Genomic DNA, 18,436 nt, shown 5'->3' on the forward strand with positions numbered 1-18,436 from the left:
CCACCAGGCAGCCCTGCCGTGGGGAAGGGCTGGGAGATTCCCACTGCCAGGCTCAGCACCAGAGCCACCAGCTCATGGTGATGTTTTATGGGCTGGCAGTGAAGCACCTGAGCGGTTCACTTTGGAGTGAGCTGCTCCAGAGCCTCTGTGTCCCCAAAGTCCTCCACCTTCCAGAAGAAGCAGGACTTGGGACCAAAAAGCTCCTACCAAAGGCTGTAGTAGTTCATGGAAAACTGGGTCACTGCTTTGCAGCTGTTTACACTTCAAGTGTTTTTCAACTGTGTTGAAAAGGTTACAAGATGTGCCAGAACACAGGACAGCTTTTAGACAAGGGCTCTAGGGCTTGCACTGGGGTGCTCAGCAGCTCCTGAGGTCCCAGCCTGCTCCTCAGCACAGCTGGAGGAGGAGGACACTCCTCTGCTATTCCCCTATGGAGCAATCACTACTTGCTTCATTCCTTCCATGGTTTCCTGAGCAGTTCCACCCACTCCCATCATGCGACTGGTGCGTTCAACCCTCAGCAATTTCACTGGGAATTGCAGTATGGACATCATTCTCTGGAATGACACCTAGAAATTCCAGGGTTCTGGCTACACTTCCCGAGCCCCAGCTGAGGTGAAACCCACCAGGAGGAGGGGATGGATGTGCTACCCCCACATCCCAGCAGACATGAACAGCACAGTCCCATCAGATTTCTGCTCAGCAGACACAAACCCTCTGCTCTTGTAGAGAAAATAGGGAGCAAAGCCTACATGGATGGTATGTGGTAGTGCAGGAATGAGCCATGTGATTCCCCTTGCCCAAAATCTCAAAAGCTCTACCAAGTGAACTTCCTGTTAAGCAACAGCGAGGGTGACTGATGACTGAAGAGTAGAAAGAGATTCTCTGAGGCACCCATTCAGCACATGGCACTGGCTATGACAAACCAAGATCCATCCCTTGTTATCCAACATGCAAGTGTGGTACAGACCACCAGGAATGTGCAACAGCCTTTCCTTCAGCCCAGCTTCTGCCCTGCCCTATTTTCAAGCCCACAAACAGCAATTTCTTTCCTGCAAAGATCAAGTACCCCACCATAATTTCTGAGCTAAACTGCTGCATGCACCAGCATCCTTTTCTCTTTGCTTCTACACCTCTTTCAATCCTACAAAATCCCTGGTCATTACACTGAATCCAGCTCAGGGAACCCAGTGGCTGCACACTGGGTTCCACAGACATTGTTCAGGCTGAATCCCTGCCAGCAAAAGCTAAAAAGGATTTTGGACGATATTGGTGCACTGCTTTAGTTATTGATTGGAGAAAGACCAATCAATATATCAATACCAAAAGGTATTGAAAACAGGATGGAGTTTGGAGCCCCCTGGTCTAGTGGCAGGTGCCCCTGCTCATGGCAGGGGCTTGGAATGAGATGATCTTTGAGATCTCTTCCAACCCAACCCATTGTGTGATCTACGATTCTGTGAAAAGGGGTGGGGGACCTGCAGGTTTGACCTGGAGACTCTGCAGCCTTGGCAAGCCCTTGCCAGGCTGTCCCTGGCACCTCACCTCGGTGGACTCCTCCTGCTCGTTGATGACCAGGAAGGCATCCTCGGTGGCCTGGCGCTTGGCGTCGGCGATGGTCTGCTCCATGCGCGCCCGCTCCGACGCGATCATCTCGAACGCCTTCTGCTCCGCCTCGGCCACCGCCTTCTGCACCTCCGACATGGCCTGCCGCTTCACCTCGTTCACAGCTTCTTCTGGAAGGAAAGAGCAGCCTCACCCACCCACCCTGGGAGTGAGGGGAGCCTCCCAGAGAAACACAGCCCCAGCTGTGCGTTCCCAGCACCAGCATCCAACGAGCGGTGAGGCCATGCTCAGCGCCACGGGATCCCCGTGGCATCAGAGGAGCAGAGCCCTGTGGGAAAGCCAGGATGGGGATGATGGCAGCCAGATGTGCACATCCTGGGGCACTGCTGCAGCTGGGCTCCTGCTGTTTCTGCACAGCAAACCCGCAGCATGTGTGCTTTGTGTTTAGCCCTGATGCGGCAGGATCCCGGCCGTGGTCACCGCCAGCACTCACCGGCTTTTTTCCAAATCTCCTCCGTGACGTAGCCCGTCCCCGACCTGCTGCTGAACTCCCGCAGGGAATCTGCTGGAGGGAGGGACACAGGGAAAGGTTGGCAAAGCCTCATCCTACCCAGCTGCTGCTCACATGCCCAGGGGTAGCTCAGGACATCATGGGGCAGGGAAGGATTGACCAGCTAAAACTCCAACTTCAAGCAGAGCATTCCTACGGTTAAAGCCACTCCCCAAACACCCAGATGATAAATTGCAACATTTAATTAGCACCTTGCATAATTTATGACACTGTATAACCTATCTCCTGGTACTCTAAAACAACAGGCAATGCTTACAAATGTATGTTATCCAACTTCTGCACTGTCCAGAGGCTGTGAGCATCAATCTGTGTACCAGCAGTTTACATTAAGCACAGCACTTCCCAACCCCAGGGCAATTCAAAGGCTTGAACTGATGGAAAAACTGTCCTCCAAAACACCTGGAGATGCTGCTTGATGCTTAACTGAACCTTCTCACAAGAGCAATAGAGTTTGAAAATTAACCCTAGGTCCCACAAGGGGAGAAAGCAACAGCTTTCCAAATTTACATAAAAATTTTTAATTATATCATCTTTAACAACATGGGGCTGGAAGTGTATTAGTCATGATATACTCAAATATAGAAGGGCTAAAAGCTGCCTGTGCCCCCCAGGCTGTCACATACACCCACTGCTCCTCAGGCTTGGTGGCAACTGGAGCCAGAGGCACTTGGATTCCTTGCAGGAGGATTCACTCTATATTTTGTATACAAACAAGTAGAATATACATCAAATTGATATTTATTCTTGCTGGAAGAAATCCATCTTTATTACTGAATAATCAGAGGTTTTTTTCCCCAGAACTTGAATTGCAGTGGGTTTTTTTGGATGGAAATCAGAATTACACTGAAATAAATCAGCATTTTACATTTATTTTTTCTATAGGGTCAAACCCCTGCATACTGGATGGGGAAACAGTCAGCTTTGATAAAGTTGACTCATGATACAAAAATAGAATTAGTAACACAGGTAGCTATTACACTTACAAAAGCCTTTGTTATTTTTAGAATAAATAGACCTTGACATTTAAAATCCTTCAGGCAAGAGGGACTGGAAGGGGGAGAGTGGTGGAGAATAACACCTCTTCCCTCCTTTTCACCCCCAGCTTTGGACCAACTTTGGCCAGCAGCGACAAGGAAAGCATGAGCAAAAGCGCCTTTAGACACTGACAAAAACTGCTTCCTGTGTCACCTCTCTTCAAATCCTTGAGAAAATACTTAAGCACTGTGTGGATGTGACAGCCTGTTGTTTTTTGTTTGCTTGTTTTGGGATTTTTTTAGGTTTTTTTTTGTTTGTGGAAGGCAAAAGCCCCGTTTATTTGATCCTCTGCTTTTTATACCTTAGTTCACTAGAGGTGCACCTGATTGGTGATTTAATCAATACATTTCACATGATTGCCTAATTAACAAGACACCCATTTGTAAACAACCTTATGAGAAAAACAGCAAAACAACTTGTTAAAAAACACCACCTGCAGATTGTTTTAATATTTGACTATCATTATTTCCCTCCAGCTCCCTACAGCTTCCCTGACCAATTCATGAGAAAACTTATCCAGCTTTCTCTCTCTCTGACCAGGCTGTTGTTGTATTTGCTGGGAAGTGTCCTGATGAAGGCAAAAATGATAAATCTGACTCCATGTTCTCAGAAGGCTAATTTATTACTTTATGATGCTATATTATATTAAAGAATACTATATTATACGAAAGAATACAGAAAGGATACTTACAGAATGCTAAAAAGATAAAAACGAGAAGTGGTGACTCTCTCCAGAGTCCCGACACAGCTTGGCCCTGATTGGCCAAAGAGTGAAAACAACTCACAGCAGAACCCAGTGAAACAATCACCTGTGGGTAAACAATCCCCAAACACATTCCAAAGGAGCAAAACACAGGAGAAGCAAATGGGATAAGAATTGTTTTCCTTTTCTCTGAGGCTTCTCAGCTTCCCAGGAGAAAAATCCTGGGCAAAGGGATTTTTCCAGAGAACGTGAATGCCACAGGCTGTCACATCCACAGCAGTGCTTAACCAAACTCATGCCACGAGTGGCGCCAAGGACCCTCCCTGCCTGCCTGCCCCGCTCACCGCTGCCCGCGGAGTCGGCGCTGGCGGGGCTGTGCTGGCGGCTGAGCAGCTCGGTGCCCGCCTTGCGCGGCTCGGCCGTCTCGGAGCAGCGCCGCTTCCAGTAGTTGAGCTCCTCCCTGTCGGCCTCCTGGCAGCGCCGCAGCACCGCCATGGAGCGCCGCGTCTTCTCCACCATCTCCATGATGCAGTTCAGGGCCTGCGGGGGAAAGGGTCTCAGTCGTCTTGGGTTTCACCCTAGAGGTGAAATCTCATCCCAAGCAGATGAGACAGGAGCGGGGTGGTTTCCCAGGGTTTGGGATGGTGCTGTGCCCAAGGAGACAGCACTAGGCAGGGTCACCACAAGAGGTAGCTCAACAACTCCAGGCCGTGCTCCTACAAGTGAGCACCCCACCACTCCCCACAGGATTAGGGTTGGTTAAAATCGTGGGGTCAGTGCTCCAGAGTCACAGTCCAACTCCAAATATTCAGCTACAGGGCCTTTGCTCCAACCCAACACCATCCCCTCAAAAAAACCCATTAGCTTTAAACCATGAGGTCTCTCTTCATTTATGATCAAAGCTGAATTTTAATCCCATCTCTTTGACGGAAGCAGCTGTGAAGTGCCTGGAGGAGCTGCTTTGCTTAGAAGGAAAAACCTCAGCATAAAATCTGCCAGGTCTTGTTGTTGGTGCCTTTTTTGGTCCATAAAAGGCTGGCACCTCAGGAGAAAAAAAGTATTAAAATACAGTAATGATAGGTTTACTCATTCTGTAAGTCCATATCCTGACTGCGCTTAGTGCATCTGTGCACTTGTGCTGTCCAGGGCTAGGGCAGAAAAGATCCCAGTGGGGATAAAGCTGAGTTTGGTTGTTCAGCCAGCCATGGCAGCACCTGGCCATGGAGGAGAAGCATTTTTGCAGGAGAAGTTCCCCAGCTCCAGACACTTCATCCACACCAATTTTAGTTACCACTGACCATGGGCAGAGGAAACCTGCCAGGAAAGTGCTACAGCTCCTCTCAGCTCTCCCCACCATGCACCTGCTTGTGGTGGCTTGTTCCTCCACCAGCCACCAGGAGAGCCTGGATATGGTATCAACAAGGAAATCACCAACTGGAGCAGGTGGAACACTGGGTTGCTGCTTCCCACAGAGCTTCCCACAGCCCCTGCAGATCCTTACGTGATCGAGATGCTTCCACTCATCCGCCCACTCCCTCTCTGTCAGGCGGTGATCCACCAGCTCATCCTGGTAGCCTCCATTCAACCCTGCAACAAAACACAGCCACAGAGGGATTAGATGGACCAGTGGAGAGAGAAGTGGCCCCAAAGCAAGAATAAAGAGCTCTACTTCCAGCTCCACATAGCTGGGATTTTAAAACACATCTCCAGGTGGCAGCTCTACAGGGGTAATTCTGTGCTGGTGCTTTTTTTATCCCTGTCTGCTTCACTGTCTGGGAAGTGCTACAATCCATTTGTGGCTCCAGCTCTGACCTGCTTGTGGAGCTGATTCTCCTGTTATAAACCCACAGCAGCTCAGAGCCTGTGATTCAGGCTGTTGTGTTGGAAAAACATCATGCACCTCCCACACATCCCTTGCAGAAACAGGGCAGGGGGTCAATCTCTATTTCTCCTGCTTAGGGAGATCTTGGAAAAGTTAATTTCTATTTCCCTGCCCTCTCTTCCTGCCTGCTGGGTTGGCTACACTCAACTCACACGTAAGTCCTTCCTCCTCACCCTCAATGACTCCAGCCTTCATACAGGGAAATACAAACTCTCAATCCTCCTGTTTGTAACTTCCCATGGGGAGCTGTTTCCTCTGAACTCCCTGCAAAGACTCAGCTGTGAGGACATGCCCAGCATCAACCATCTTTGGGTACAAGTGGCCAAGCAGAGACCAACACCAAAGCTCAACCAGGAACCCTCCAGGCTCTCACCAAGCCCGCTGTGCCTGTCCCGGATCTCTCTGTGCTCCAACATCTTGCTGGGGTCCCTGTAGAGGTGGGAGGTGGCAATATCTTCCAAGGTGTAGTGCTGGAGGGGTGGTGGGGTGGGGTGGAACTGCCCGCTGGGGTTCATCAGGGGGATGGTGAGGGCAGGGCTGTGCCGGGGCGCGGGGCTGATGGTGCAAACTCTCTTGGCCGGAGGCTCTGTTGGCAGCGGCTCCCTCTCAAAGCTGCTGTCTTCCCTCCTGCAATCACACCAGCAGAGACAGCCATTCCTTAGCATCCCATACATGTACTCAGATGCAGATTTAGAATCAGCAGGGTTTGGGTAGCAAGGAATCTACCACGGGGTAAATGCAGAGAGCTCAAACAAATGCGCTCAATTTGTGAGGCGATGCACAAAGCGACCCCGTCAAAGAAAAGGGTTCAGGATGCCTGAGTGTTGTGATTCATCTCTCTGAGCATGACCAAATTAAAATTTCACAGTTTTTATAAATTTGAGGCATGCTCCACATAATTGCATAACAACTTTTATCTTGGAATAAAACGTGGTGAAAATGAAGCGCATCCTTCCCAGCCCTGCCAGTGCCTCCGCTCATTGCCTTGGGGGTGGGAAATTGCTCAGCTCTCTGGCTTTTCAGTGCTACCCAAAAGTCCCTCTGGGACACATCCTGCCTGAAAGAGGAACACAACCTGAATTCATAGTGCAGTAGGAGCAGTCATTGGAGTCTTAGAACAGCCACAATTGTTGTTGGGAGTGATAAGATCATGAATGCCGCTTAAAGCTTTGCCAGCAGGAAACATAAAACAAAAATCACGACTTCAGCAACTGAGCAGAGTGACAAAAGCTGTGTTTCACCTGTCTGGACTGTGCCTCTTGCCATTGCCATTGACCTCGATGAGCAGCTCGGAGGAGTCGGCAGGAGACGTGGTGTTGGTGTTGAGCAGGATGTGCTCGTGCTGTGCCAGGTACTGGGAGGGCGTTTGCTTGGCAGCACGGGCACAGTGCAGCAGCTCCCGCTGAAGCAGAGGCAGGTTGGCCTGGAAAACAAGCACAGGGCTGGATTACAGCAGGGCAGGGGTTTCCAGCTGTTCCAGAAAGTCTGGTTTTCATTACTAGCTCAGAGCAGTAACACCTGTGACCCATGACCCCCACTCAGGGTCCCCCAGCTCCTGGGGTCTGCACTCTCAGATTTACCTGTGTTTTCCCAGGAGCCTGATGTTGGTGGACCCAAAATCCAGGTGTTACAGGAAGCACTGTGTGCTTCCAGCATCTAGTTACCCAGAGATGTTGTGGAATCCCCATCCCTGGAAGTGCTCAAGGCAAGGCTGGACAGGACTTGGACCAACCAGGTCTAGTGGAAGGTGTCCCTGTCCATGGCAGGGGGCTGAAATGAGATGAGCTTTAAGGTCCCTTCCAACCCAAACCATCCTGTGATTCTGTGATTTAACCATCCCAGACAGACTCTGTGTGCCAGCACTTCAAACATTCTAGATCTGAACATTTGCAAATAAGATTACAGGCTCAGAAGCTGCCACATGGAGCTTGGTTTGCCTCCTTTATCTCCAGCACACAAGCAGACATATGTGGCACACAGCACAACGCCAGCCAGTCCCACACGGCCAGCGCTACGCTCTGTGCAGTCTGTCCTGGGCTCCAGCAGAATTGCTGTGGTGTTTGCAAGGAGAGCTCTCCCAGCAGTGTCACAGTGCCAAGAGGCACAGGCAGGCACACGGAGTGGCAGCAAGCCCCAGCAGCTCCCTGTCACCTTCAGGAAGGGGATCACAAATGGCCGCAGGGGGAAGTTGGTCGCCTCTTGCAGCTTGCAGTGAAATTCCTCGATTGTCACCGTTGAGTTCTGAGAAAAGAAATTAAGAAATGAAATGGCAATTTGTTCTTATTTTTAGACATGTGGGAAATGGCTCCAAATGAACAGAACTGGGAGGGAGACAGCATCTGCTGCTCCAGGACTGACAGTGTTTGCATTGGATCCTGCTGGATGCAGCCAGCCAGGCTCAGGCCAGCAGAGCAGGAATGCTGCAATAGGAGAGGGGTGGGAACTGCCTGGGTGAGCACCCCCCAGCTCCAGAGTGGGAGGCAGAGGCTGACTCCAGGGCAGCAGGACCCAGCTGGCATCTGCTGCATGCTGGGGCAGGCTGTGGAGAGTCAGACTTTGATCCCAGCTGCTCAGAACTGCGCACCTTCCTCTCCTTCAGTTCTCATCTAACCTATCCATGGAGGCTCAGCAGCCTTCTGTTCACTGTGGTCCCCCCCGGTCCAGTCCTGCCTCCCCCGGGGCTGCTCAGGCTGGGGAATCCCTGGGACAGCAGCATTTGATAATCTGCATATGCAAAACTCACCCCTGCAGCAATAAGCACAATCGGGGTGAGAACAACAGCCAAAGGGACCTGGACAGCTTCTCCTTCCCTCCCCAAAAGGGTAGGCTGAGGTACTGCCCTACAACCATGGAATTAAATATGCTACATAAATGCAGCAGCAGCATTTCACATCCAGTGCTTAAGCCCTGGGAGTGACCCAGAGGACATGGACAGCCTGAGGTTTGCCTTGGAAGCAGAAATGCTCCAGGCTGCTGCAGTCTAGCTCCCTTCAGGGCCTGCTGAGCCTCAAAAGAAAATGTGCCAAAAAGCAGAGATCAGTGCAGGAGCCCCACGGGGTGCCCCACGGGACCACAGCTGCCCATGGCCTCAGTCCAAGGTCACAGAATGGTTTGGGCTGGAAATATCCTTAAAGGCATCCCATTCCACCCCTGCCATGGACAGGGGCATCTTCCACTGTGCCCGGGTGCTCCAAGCCCTGTCCAGCCTGGTCTTGGACATTTCCAGGGATCCAGGGGCAGTCACAGCTTCTCTGGGCACCCTGTGCCAGGGCCTGCCCACCCTCACAGGGAAGAATTTCTTCCTTATATGCAATCCAAACCTCCTCTTTTTCAGTTTAAAGCCATTCCTTCTTGTCCTGTCACTTCATGCCTTTGTAAAGCAGGTGCAGTATCATGTCTAATGCACTGGACAGCATTTCTCCCAGTTATTCTGTATAAATGCAAACACTGGACACAATTCTACAGCAAGACCTGTTCATTTGGGTTTGAAGGGTGTTCTCATGGCAGGGGTTAGGAATGAGATGATCTTTAAGGTCCCAAATAAACAATTCTGTGATTCTATAATTTCCAGAAAAGCTCTGTCCAATTCCTTCCAGCTTTCCTTAAGTTCAGCACACAATCTCATGGCCTAAGCCACCGGACCAACAGCTTTTTGAAACACAGCAAAGAAAAACTAAATCATTCATTTTCTCAGGAAGCACAAACATAAGAGTCTTGCTGAGCAAAGATGCAAACACACAACACTGTGTGCCAGGACTTGGGAAAAGCCAGGCAGCCTGGGATGGTGCAGGACTTACCACGAGTGCCAGAACGAGGGTCCGGACCTTCTCCCCGATCTCCGGTGAGATGTCATTCCCAAACTGCTGCAGGGTGGTGAGGAAACGCTTCAGCTTGCTGAGCTGCCGGGCTCCACACGTGGCTGGGAGCTGCTGGTTGGTCAGTGATGAGGAGGAGGATGAGGAAGGGCCGTTGCTGAACCTCTGGGGTGGGGATGGGGCTCCGTTCAGTGTCGGGGGGGAATGGTTTATTCCGTTGGGCACTGCAAAGGGGAGACAGAAGCCATGCTGAGCACCAGGCGGGCACATCCCTGTGGTGTGGTGCTGAACTGGATCCATCCTGCAGCAGGAGGCTGCTGCTGCTGCTGAGGGGCAGCTCAGGTGGCTCCACCTCGCCCGAGGAGGGCTGGCAGAGCCTGCCCTGCGCCTGCCATCCCTCCCTGGGGATTTACAGGGAGTTTCACAAACACAGTTGTTTTTTCCAACCTGGTCCCATCTGCAACTTTGCCTCCTGTAAGTGGTGAGCATGTCGAAACAGACTGAAGGGCTGGAAGTTTGGGAACTCGGCAAGGGATTAGGATAAATTGTTGACATCTCCATGCTGTGGTTGTGCAACGCCGAGCTCTGTCTGATGAGCAGCTGTGCACTGGGGCCCCAGCTTGGTATAAACCCAGAATTTCAGAGTGAAAAGCACATCATTGGAAGTAGAGTCATAGCTGATCCATGGGGTTTATCCTTAAAAACCCAGCCCTGAATCCCTTATGGATTTAAGTGCTGACAAGGGGGGCACAAGGTATAAAAACCATTTCAAGTGATGGTGTTCAGAGCAGCCCTGAAACCACCTGGCAGAGCTGCCCCTTGCCTATGGGAGGAGCAGAAACTTGCAAGAAAAGATGCCAAAATTTCTGCTGCAGCTTCACGAGGATCATACCAAATCCTGATGAACCCAGGAGGGGTTTTTCAGAGAAGACAGGAGGTACTTGAACAGTTAAACCACTCTGGGGCATGCCAGGGTTGGAGGCTGGAAAGGCTCCACACACCTGGACCTTTGCGGTGAGCACAGGATACTTAACCAGAGTCAGTTAAGATGCCAGGAAAGATAAGGCTACAGAGACCAACAAAGGTGGTTCCTGCTAACCAAAGGGTGACAGCCCTCACAGACAGATGAAGAGATGAAGGTGAAGGCCAGCACTGAGGGAATGGAGGTACAAAGGCAATGTGAGCTCATACCTTTTGTTATAGAGCAAAGTAACCTAAAAAACTCCTGTTTTTCACACACGCTCCCAAAGCAGCACAGCCACAGGGATGTCAGGATGTTCCCACAGGTACAGCTCCACAGAGTACATCACAGCCATGTGAAAGGCAAGGCCTTTCTGGTAATTACTCATAAAGGCCTTTATTTCACTACAAAAGGTTTACAAATAGGGTGAAGCTGCCAAGAGAAGCTCCTCTCAAACAGCAAAGGCTGTGCAGCTCTGTGCTCTCTGGTGGCCACAACTGAGGCGCTTTCCCCCTTCTCTATTTCACTTCCTCTTATTCTTTCAGATGAAAGCCTGGGGAGAGCAATGGGCTCTATTTATACCTCAGGAGAAAGAGGGGCTGTGAGACACCCCTGGGGCTGTGGGAGACCCTCGGGAGAGGCTGCAGAGCAGGGAGCAGAGGATGCAGGGGGACAGGGGGATGCCGTTAGACACAGCCCCGTAACCGCGCTCTGCGTTTTTGGGATCAGCCCTCCTGACCCTCTGCCAACGGCACCACCGCAGGGCAGCTGGCACTTATCTGATCCTGCACATCACCAGGACCTGCTCCACCACAGACCACACAGCAGGGCTGGCACCTCGACTTCCAGGTGAGAGCACAGCGCTGCAGCAAGAGAGGCAGCGTACCACAGCCAGTGGGATTGCTGGTTTGGGGACAGCAGGATGATAAAACTCCTGCGAACAAAGTCATCATCTAAGGCTACTCTTAAATTCTGCCTTAGGTCCTACACAGTCAAAGGTTTTGCTGCTTCTCCAACCCTCTGTCAGTGATCCACAGGCAGGCACGGCTTTGTTCCAAATGCTCCACCTCACCTGCCCAAGCCATGGCAGGTCACACCCCCAGTGAGTGACCAAGACCCTCTGGTGCAACTGAGAAATTAAAAAGCAAGAATGAACTTCACCACAGGTCACATCTCTCATGTGTCTTGGAAAGAGGCAATTAAGTAATCTGCAATCAGCAGATTCAGGCTTCTTGGCCCTTAACAGGGTGCCAAGCATCCTCATTGGAAAAATTAATTTCTGTCACTTTGCTAATGGTCTTTTTCTGCCTGAGCAAAAGGAAAGCCATTAAAAACGCCTGAGCACATAAAGATGGGGACAATGTGTCTGGTGGGATAACCCAGTGATTAGTGCTGCTGCCAGCACATCACAGTGTGTCCTCCAGGAGGCTGGGCTGGAAATCTCCGAATCCCAGTGCCAGCATGGAACTCTGAGATAGCCCAGACACTGTCACGGACAGTACAGCAACACAGAACCAGCTAGGGAACACTCTGTGCAGGGAAAAGGGGAGAGGAGAGCATGGAAAATATGTACATGCCATGTGTGGGGGTCAGATAACTCCATGCCCAACAAAGTAAAGCAGCTTTGCTCTGGAACAATGCTTTTAAAAAGACATTAAATGGCTTAAATGTTGGCTAAAGAAGGAAAAAAAAAAGACCTTTTTTAGGCTGTAAGAAAAGGCTGAAGGTCCTTTCCATCCATGGAGTCACCTCTGAGCAAGACTCAGAGAGAAGTGGGTGCATGGCTGTGCTAAAGCTGGGCAGGATCAGGACTGACTGTGGCTTAATAGGAAAGATTATAAAGAGAAGATGGAAAAAAGAGAATGTGGATGGACAGCAAGGAATTTTCAAGGCTGGGAAATTAAAAAAATGAAAAACTTTCTAATCTCAGCTGCAGGAATGCTGCCTGCAAAGTGAGATACAGCAGAGTGGGAATTAACTCCTCCAAAAGATAAAGAGGAAAGCCCAGCTCTTGGCTTGCTTGAAGCTGACCTGATAAAAGACTCAATTTCTTAAGGAGTTTATGGTGAAAATCAAGGCTGCACCTGCAAGAGAAAGACTCAAGGCAGCACCAGGAGCAAGGCAGGAGCAGGCAGGGGGGCAAAGGGGGATTACACAGCCTGTTTTACGTCCTGCATGCACTACAGAACTGCAGGAAAGCCCCGGTCCCCCCTCCCGCACAGCCAGGCAGCACCACCCGCCGTGCCCCGGCTGATGGCCGGGACATCCCAGCGAGTTCAGCGAGCAGAGCCTTCCCTGCTGGCTAGAGCTGGTCCCAGGACAAGCAGCAATACTGGGCTTACGTGCAGTCGGAGTGAAGGACACGGGCCGGGGGCCGCCGGCGTTGACGGGGGGCAGCGGCGGCATGTTGGGAGGAGAGGACCTGGACTGTATCTTCACTTCCACGGGCGATCCGGGCATCACTGGCACCCTCTTCTCACCAGCAACTGTACCAAGAGAAGGTGGCAAGACTTAGTGACAGTACTGACACGCATTTCCCCACCCAGCACGCCGGGAACAGTTGCAAGGGCGAAGATAAGAGCTGGGGGAAGTCACGCAAGGCTCCCACGCTGCTCTGGAGGGCCCCGAGCTGGGGACAGGCACCAGAGATCATGGTCTGCAGTGTCTGTGCTCACCATCCCAGCCTCCTGACTCCATCTCCTCACCCCTCATGCCCAAAGATGCTGTTCAAAGAGTTTCTGTTTATTTGCTTTGCCCCTATTTAAGATCTCTCTGATACATACCTCGCTGAGCCTTTGCAGAGGAATCACAACCTCTGGGAGCCATGCAAGCAGTGATCTGGACTTGGGCTGTGCCAGAAGTGACTGGAATGGGCCTGGGGTTGTAGAGATGAGCTGATACCAGCTACTCACAGCCCCACTCCTGTGTGCAGCCTCTGGTGTCTAATCTATGACCAGCTCAAACTGCAGCTTCCTTTGCAGCCTTGAGGGATGTCCCAGCTCAGGGGAGCAGTGTGACCACACTCCCATCTCCAGAGGCTGGGATCAGCTTCACAAGAGAAAAAGGAAGAAGTCTCCTAATGTAATAGTGGGATGTTTTTGGTTTTTTTGAGGGTGGTGTTCTGGGCTATTTTTGGTTTTTGAAATGCAGACAGCTCAGCAGACAAAGCCTAAGGATCTCCAAAGCACAGCTCCTGTGGGAGCCAGTCCCAATCCTGAGGTATTCTGTATTGCACTGCCAGCACCACCAGTGTCCATGACCCCAAAGAAATCACCCCTCTGGGATGATGGTCCCCACTCCTTGATCCTCAAGCTGCCTCTCCCTGGCTCCATTAACTCACTAAGGAGATGTGAGCAGCTTGTCCCACCCAGGAACATGGCCAGGTCTCCAGCACGTCCAGCTGCACTCCAACTCAGGCTGTGAGGGAGCTCAACCCAACTTCCATCTCTCCAGTGATGCAAGCTGGGCTTGGGACCATTACCACCTAATTCATTATCCACAGCTCTTACCAATATCTGTCAGCTGCAAGAAACTCGGCTTTTGAGCCCAGGCAAAGGATTAAATGCTGCATTCCCACAGAGCGCTGAATAGGTGGCAAAACTGTGCGCTGAAACACAACCCAAACCTGCTACTTCTTGACTCCCAACAACAAAAACGCTGCTTTTGAGAGCAGAGAAAAAAAACTGGCACCTGAGCCCTCGTGCTGCTGCCTGGGATCTGCTCTGTCAGCCCCAGCACCTGCTCTGCCACGAGCTGCCTCATTTATTTTCCTTATGGCAAGTCATGGGGAATGCCAGCGAGGTAACAAATGAACTTTGTTATTCCCAGCATTTCTTTCTGCTGTTTGCAGGAAGGGAAAGCAGGGATGATACACACTTAAAACCCATGTTTTCCTGCCCTGTCAGTACAGGTGGAATAACTTGGGTTGGAATTGCTACAAAACCCACATCCCAGAGCATTTGTGTCTTCATTTATCTAAACCAGCTTTCAAGAAAAGGAAAGAATTCTAGGCTTTGCTTTCATGAAGTGGGGAGATATTGAAGCCATGGGAAACTACTATTAATTTTAACTTATAATAACTACATTAATCCCATACTGCAAACTACTGTACATGTGGCCTTGCTTCCATACAATTGAACCCTGATGTGCAGACCCTCCCTGTCATTCCCATGCATGAATATGATATTCAGATGAATAACCATGCACTGATGTAGGAACATGACATCATTTATACATGTAGGCACCTATTCCAGCAGGTGAGCTTATCAGCAAGAGCAGGGAAAACCTCATGACTTTCTTTCCTCTCTAAATAAATGCAGCAAAATAGTGAAATTTTGTACACAAATTTAGGGGTATTTCTACCACAAAAAGTTTGAGTTCCATCACTCAGGCAAGAAAGGGACACATTGCTAAATGACCCAAATTATTTAATCAAAACAGCACTAATTGTGCCTCTCCAGCACTTGGTGTCAGCTGCCCAATGACCACCCAGGGACCCAGTGTCACCCACCTGCCTCCTCCTCTTCTCCCTCTTGCCATGAAACCCCTTTTCCAGGTCTACATGGCCAATCTGATACTGCCATAGTCTGGAGAGCATCCTTAACTTTTCTCCTACTCCTTCCTAAAATGTTCCTAGGGCACATTAAGAAAGCAGAACTAATTTGGTTAATTTATAGGGAGGGAGATAAATTTTGCATGGAATTTATAACCCCAAAATAAAACCAGCTACTGTGTCAGACACTAAAGCTGAAGCCCACAAGAAGCCAACACCTTCCTTTCCAAGCCCACTCCAACAGACAAGAAGCAAACAGGATTGTTAAATTTAAAAGCTTCCTGCTAATGACCTGGGGCATCTATAAATGCAGATAAAAACCATCTTTCTGAAGCTCTCCTTTTTTAGCCTAAACATGTCCATTTAATGAGAATCATCTGAGCAAACCAGGCTGTGACCAAGGGCTTGAGTCAGCCTTGAGTTGACCTGAGGCTAAAACTGAGCCAGTGAGCTGCTCCCTGGAGAAAGGCTGCCTTCCTGATCTCATTCTTTCACTTCCACTCAAAAATATTTACTGGCTCACCAGGAGCAGCTTTTCAGTGCTGCCTCCATTTGCACAGGCAGGATGCAGAGATGCTCCTCAAAATGTGTGCAAGTCACTCAGCCACGTCACTCACCTAAAGAGTCAAATGCCATCACAGATTTTGGATGATACTCTGACAAGAATAATTGTTGTCAATGACTGAATGCTCCAAGCACCAGGGTAAGATACCTGCCCAAACTGGAAACATTGCACTGTTCTCCTTCAAAAACTCCTCCTTCCAAACCTTACCTGGATCAGAAACACAAATGCTGTGCTACTTCTCAAGCAGCGCCTGCAGGAGCAGGCCAGACATATTCATGGCACAACACTTTGGCTGTCAAGCTGCCAGATGCCCAAACTTTGCAGTGACACGTGCTCAGCTCTGCACCAGGACCTGCCCAAGGTGACCAGGGACAGAGGCGGCAGCAACGCGGACAAAGGGTGGGAGAGCTGCCTTCCCAGCCTCAGATACACTGGAATTCCCCACGGGAAGAGGACTCAGAGAAAACAAAACTTAATGAGACGCTGATTTAGTCCTGGCTCCATGCAGGAATTCCATCTCCTCCAGCAGTGGTGGATTTCACAGCTCTCAGCTGCTCGCGCTGCCGGCTGGGCACGGGCAGCTGCAGCACAGAGCAGCCTGTGCTCCTGCCCTAGATATTCCTGTGCCCCATTTAAGGAGCCCAGGTGTGCAAGAGACCAAAAACCCCAGAGCTGTGAGTACACCTGGAGGCCTCCCTCCCTCCCTGACACGCTGCAAGGCCCCGCGTTCATCTGGCTCCGCTCTGGCTGTCGGTGTGCACCAGATTTCCTTCGCTGCTCCAGTTGCCATCCTGGCGTAACAAATTAAAAAGGAACATATGTCAGGATTAAACGCAGCTGATGATTTTTCTTTCTGGAGAGGAGAAAGAGCTACGTGAGACAATGGGACAAGATGCAAAAAAAAAAAATCTAGGGTCTCAACTGATGCTCAGAGAGGTCCCACTCCTGCAATCCCAGCTCTCACAGCACATTTCAGAGGGCCAGTTCCAACACCAGCTCCAGACAGATCTCATCCTATTTATTTTCTTTAAAGAAGTCTTCCACCTATGGTGTTTAATATAAAGAGTGTTGCTATGACAGGTAACCTCAGCATTTACTTGCACTATAAACTGTATAAAGAAACTGCTTTATTAATCTCTTTGTGCCTGTGGGCTTGGGAAAAGGGAGAAGGCAGAAGAAAAAAAAAAGCAACAAGTTAGGGAGTATTTCAACTACACTGGAATTTAAATTAATCCTTAAATTCCTTTGGCAATTAGAGAATAAACTAAGTGATGAAAAAGAAGTAAAAACAGTGCATGAGGAGAACTGCATGCTACCTTCCCCAAAAAAGCAAGATTAGGAACTGGAGAAGAGCGACAATGAGGCAGACAGACACAAATGGCCTCCTCATCCTTTTCCCAAAGTTCAAAATATAATTCAAGGCAGTACCAGGAGGGGCTCCACTCTGCTCAAGAGAAAGCCTTGATCTAGATTCCCTGGCAGAGCCATGGATTTGCTGAGACCAAGGAAAGAGAGGAAGAGCCACTGCTAGAGAGCAGAAAATGGGGATGCTTTATATGAATTTACACTGCAATGTCTGCATGGACACAATTTAATACAATCACCTCCCTGAGTGGTATCTTCAAGCCATTCCTGATGCACAGGTAGGATTCCCCTTGATTCCGTGGCATGAGAGTTAAGGAGGAACTGTGGAATGATTTTGGAGCTGTCATTTGTAAATAAGCTGCAAAGAGTCAGAACTGTGTCTCACCAACCCATGTGCCAGACTCGAGTTCTTCAGATTTCTGTAGAAGTCAAACCATGAAATGTCTTGGAAGAAATAAGAGAAAACTACAAGAAACATGAGACAGCCCTACAACACCAGCAGCTATGCCCAGGTAAGGGTTTGCTTTTCCCTTTGGCAGCTTGCAGGACAGAGAACAGGCGCAAAATCAGACCTAGTCAACAAAGCTTTTATCACTAAGTGCTTACATTGCAAACCTGTAAATTAACAAAGGTATTTTTTGAGTAAAAGGCTGCGTCCAAGGGTTTGCCCAGTGATTCAGTCTCAGGAGGGAAAGCATGCAATGATTTCAAACAGAAAGAAGAAGTTTAATCAAAGCTGATGTTTTCAACTTTCATCTGGAACAGGCAGAACATATTCATAACCTAAAAAGCCTCTCCTCACCCCAAAAAGTTAAAAGCCCCAAATTCATACCTGCCTCTTGAGAGCAAGGGACAGGAGAACCATCCCAGTAACAACAGCCAAGGTCATGTCCAGCAGGAGAAATTCTTTGGTCATCCATGAGCCAGGTCTGAGCATATTCCAGAGCCAGTGGATAAACACACATCCCAAAGGGGATCCAGCCCGTCCCAAAACACCCCTCAAAGCAAGGGAGAGCAGCCCCACCTCTCTTTCCACTGGCCCTGCCACCTCAGGGGAGCACTCGGGCTAGAGGCATGAATTATAGATCACCCACAAGTCAGCAAAATGAGCCCTTCCTACAAACAGTCCTTGGAACTTCCCCCACCATTTACACAGATCAGAGTCCCTGGTTTTAGATAAAGCAATGCCAAACTTGGCTAAATGGATAGAGAGGTCACAGGACAGAGGGAAACGGAGGGACAGACCTTTAACAGCCCCCTCTGACCCAAACTGCTCCATAACTGTGCAAGCAGCTCCATGTCTCCTGCTGCAGGCAGCCCAGGGAATGCCCCAGCCCAGCCATGCCAGCCCTGACGTCCCAGCGAGGAGGATGTGCTGCAGTTGGCTCGTCACAGGGTCCCTGTTGATCATCTGAATGCAG

The 18,436-nt window shown here is 50.0% G+C and overlaps 1 protein-coding gene across 6 annotated transcripts in view; it reads right to left on the minus strand.

Moving 5' to 3' along the window:
- CBFA2T2 (CBFA2/RUNX1 partner transcriptional co-repressor 2) overlaps window positions 1–18,436 on the minus strand; it is a 58,754-nt gene that overhangs the window by 3,811 nt on the left and 36,507 nt on the right. For 3 of the 6 annotated variants that reach the window (XM_041419148.1, XM_041419154.1, XM_041419153.1), the window contains 9 exons: window positions 12,876–13,019; window positions 9,555–9,796; window positions 7,909–7,998; window positions 6,999–7,180; window positions 6,131–6,384; window positions 5,377–5,462; window positions 4,220–4,415; window positions 2,060–2,131; window positions 1,546–1,736 (listed from right to left, as the gene is read on the minus strand). In XM_041419148.1, coding sequence (XP_041275082.1) covers window positions 1,546–1,736; window positions 2,060–2,131; window positions 4,220–4,415; window positions 5,377–5,462; window positions 6,131–6,384; window positions 6,999–7,180; window positions 7,909–7,998; window positions 9,555–9,796; window positions 12,876–13,019 — 1,457 coding nt within the window. The remainder of the gene's footprint in view (window positions 1–1,545; window positions 1,737–2,059; window positions 2,132–4,219; window positions 4,416–5,376; window positions 5,463–6,130; window positions 6,385–6,998; window positions 7,181–7,908; window positions 7,999–9,554; window positions 9,797–12,875; window positions 13,020–18,436) is intronic. The other 3 variants (XM_041419152.1, XM_041419150.1, XM_041419151.1) reach the window with 3 other exon arrangements.

The sequence above is a fragment of the Onychostruthus taczanowskii genome, unplaced genomic scaffold, assembly GCF_017590055.1.
Source record: "Onychostruthus taczanowskii isolate IOZ18803 unplaced genomic scaffold, ASM1759005v1 scaffold60, whole genome shotgun sequence".
NCBI classification, from domain to species: Eukaryota; Metazoa; Chordata; class Aves; order Passeriformes; family Passeridae; genus Onychostruthus; species Onychostruthus taczanowskii.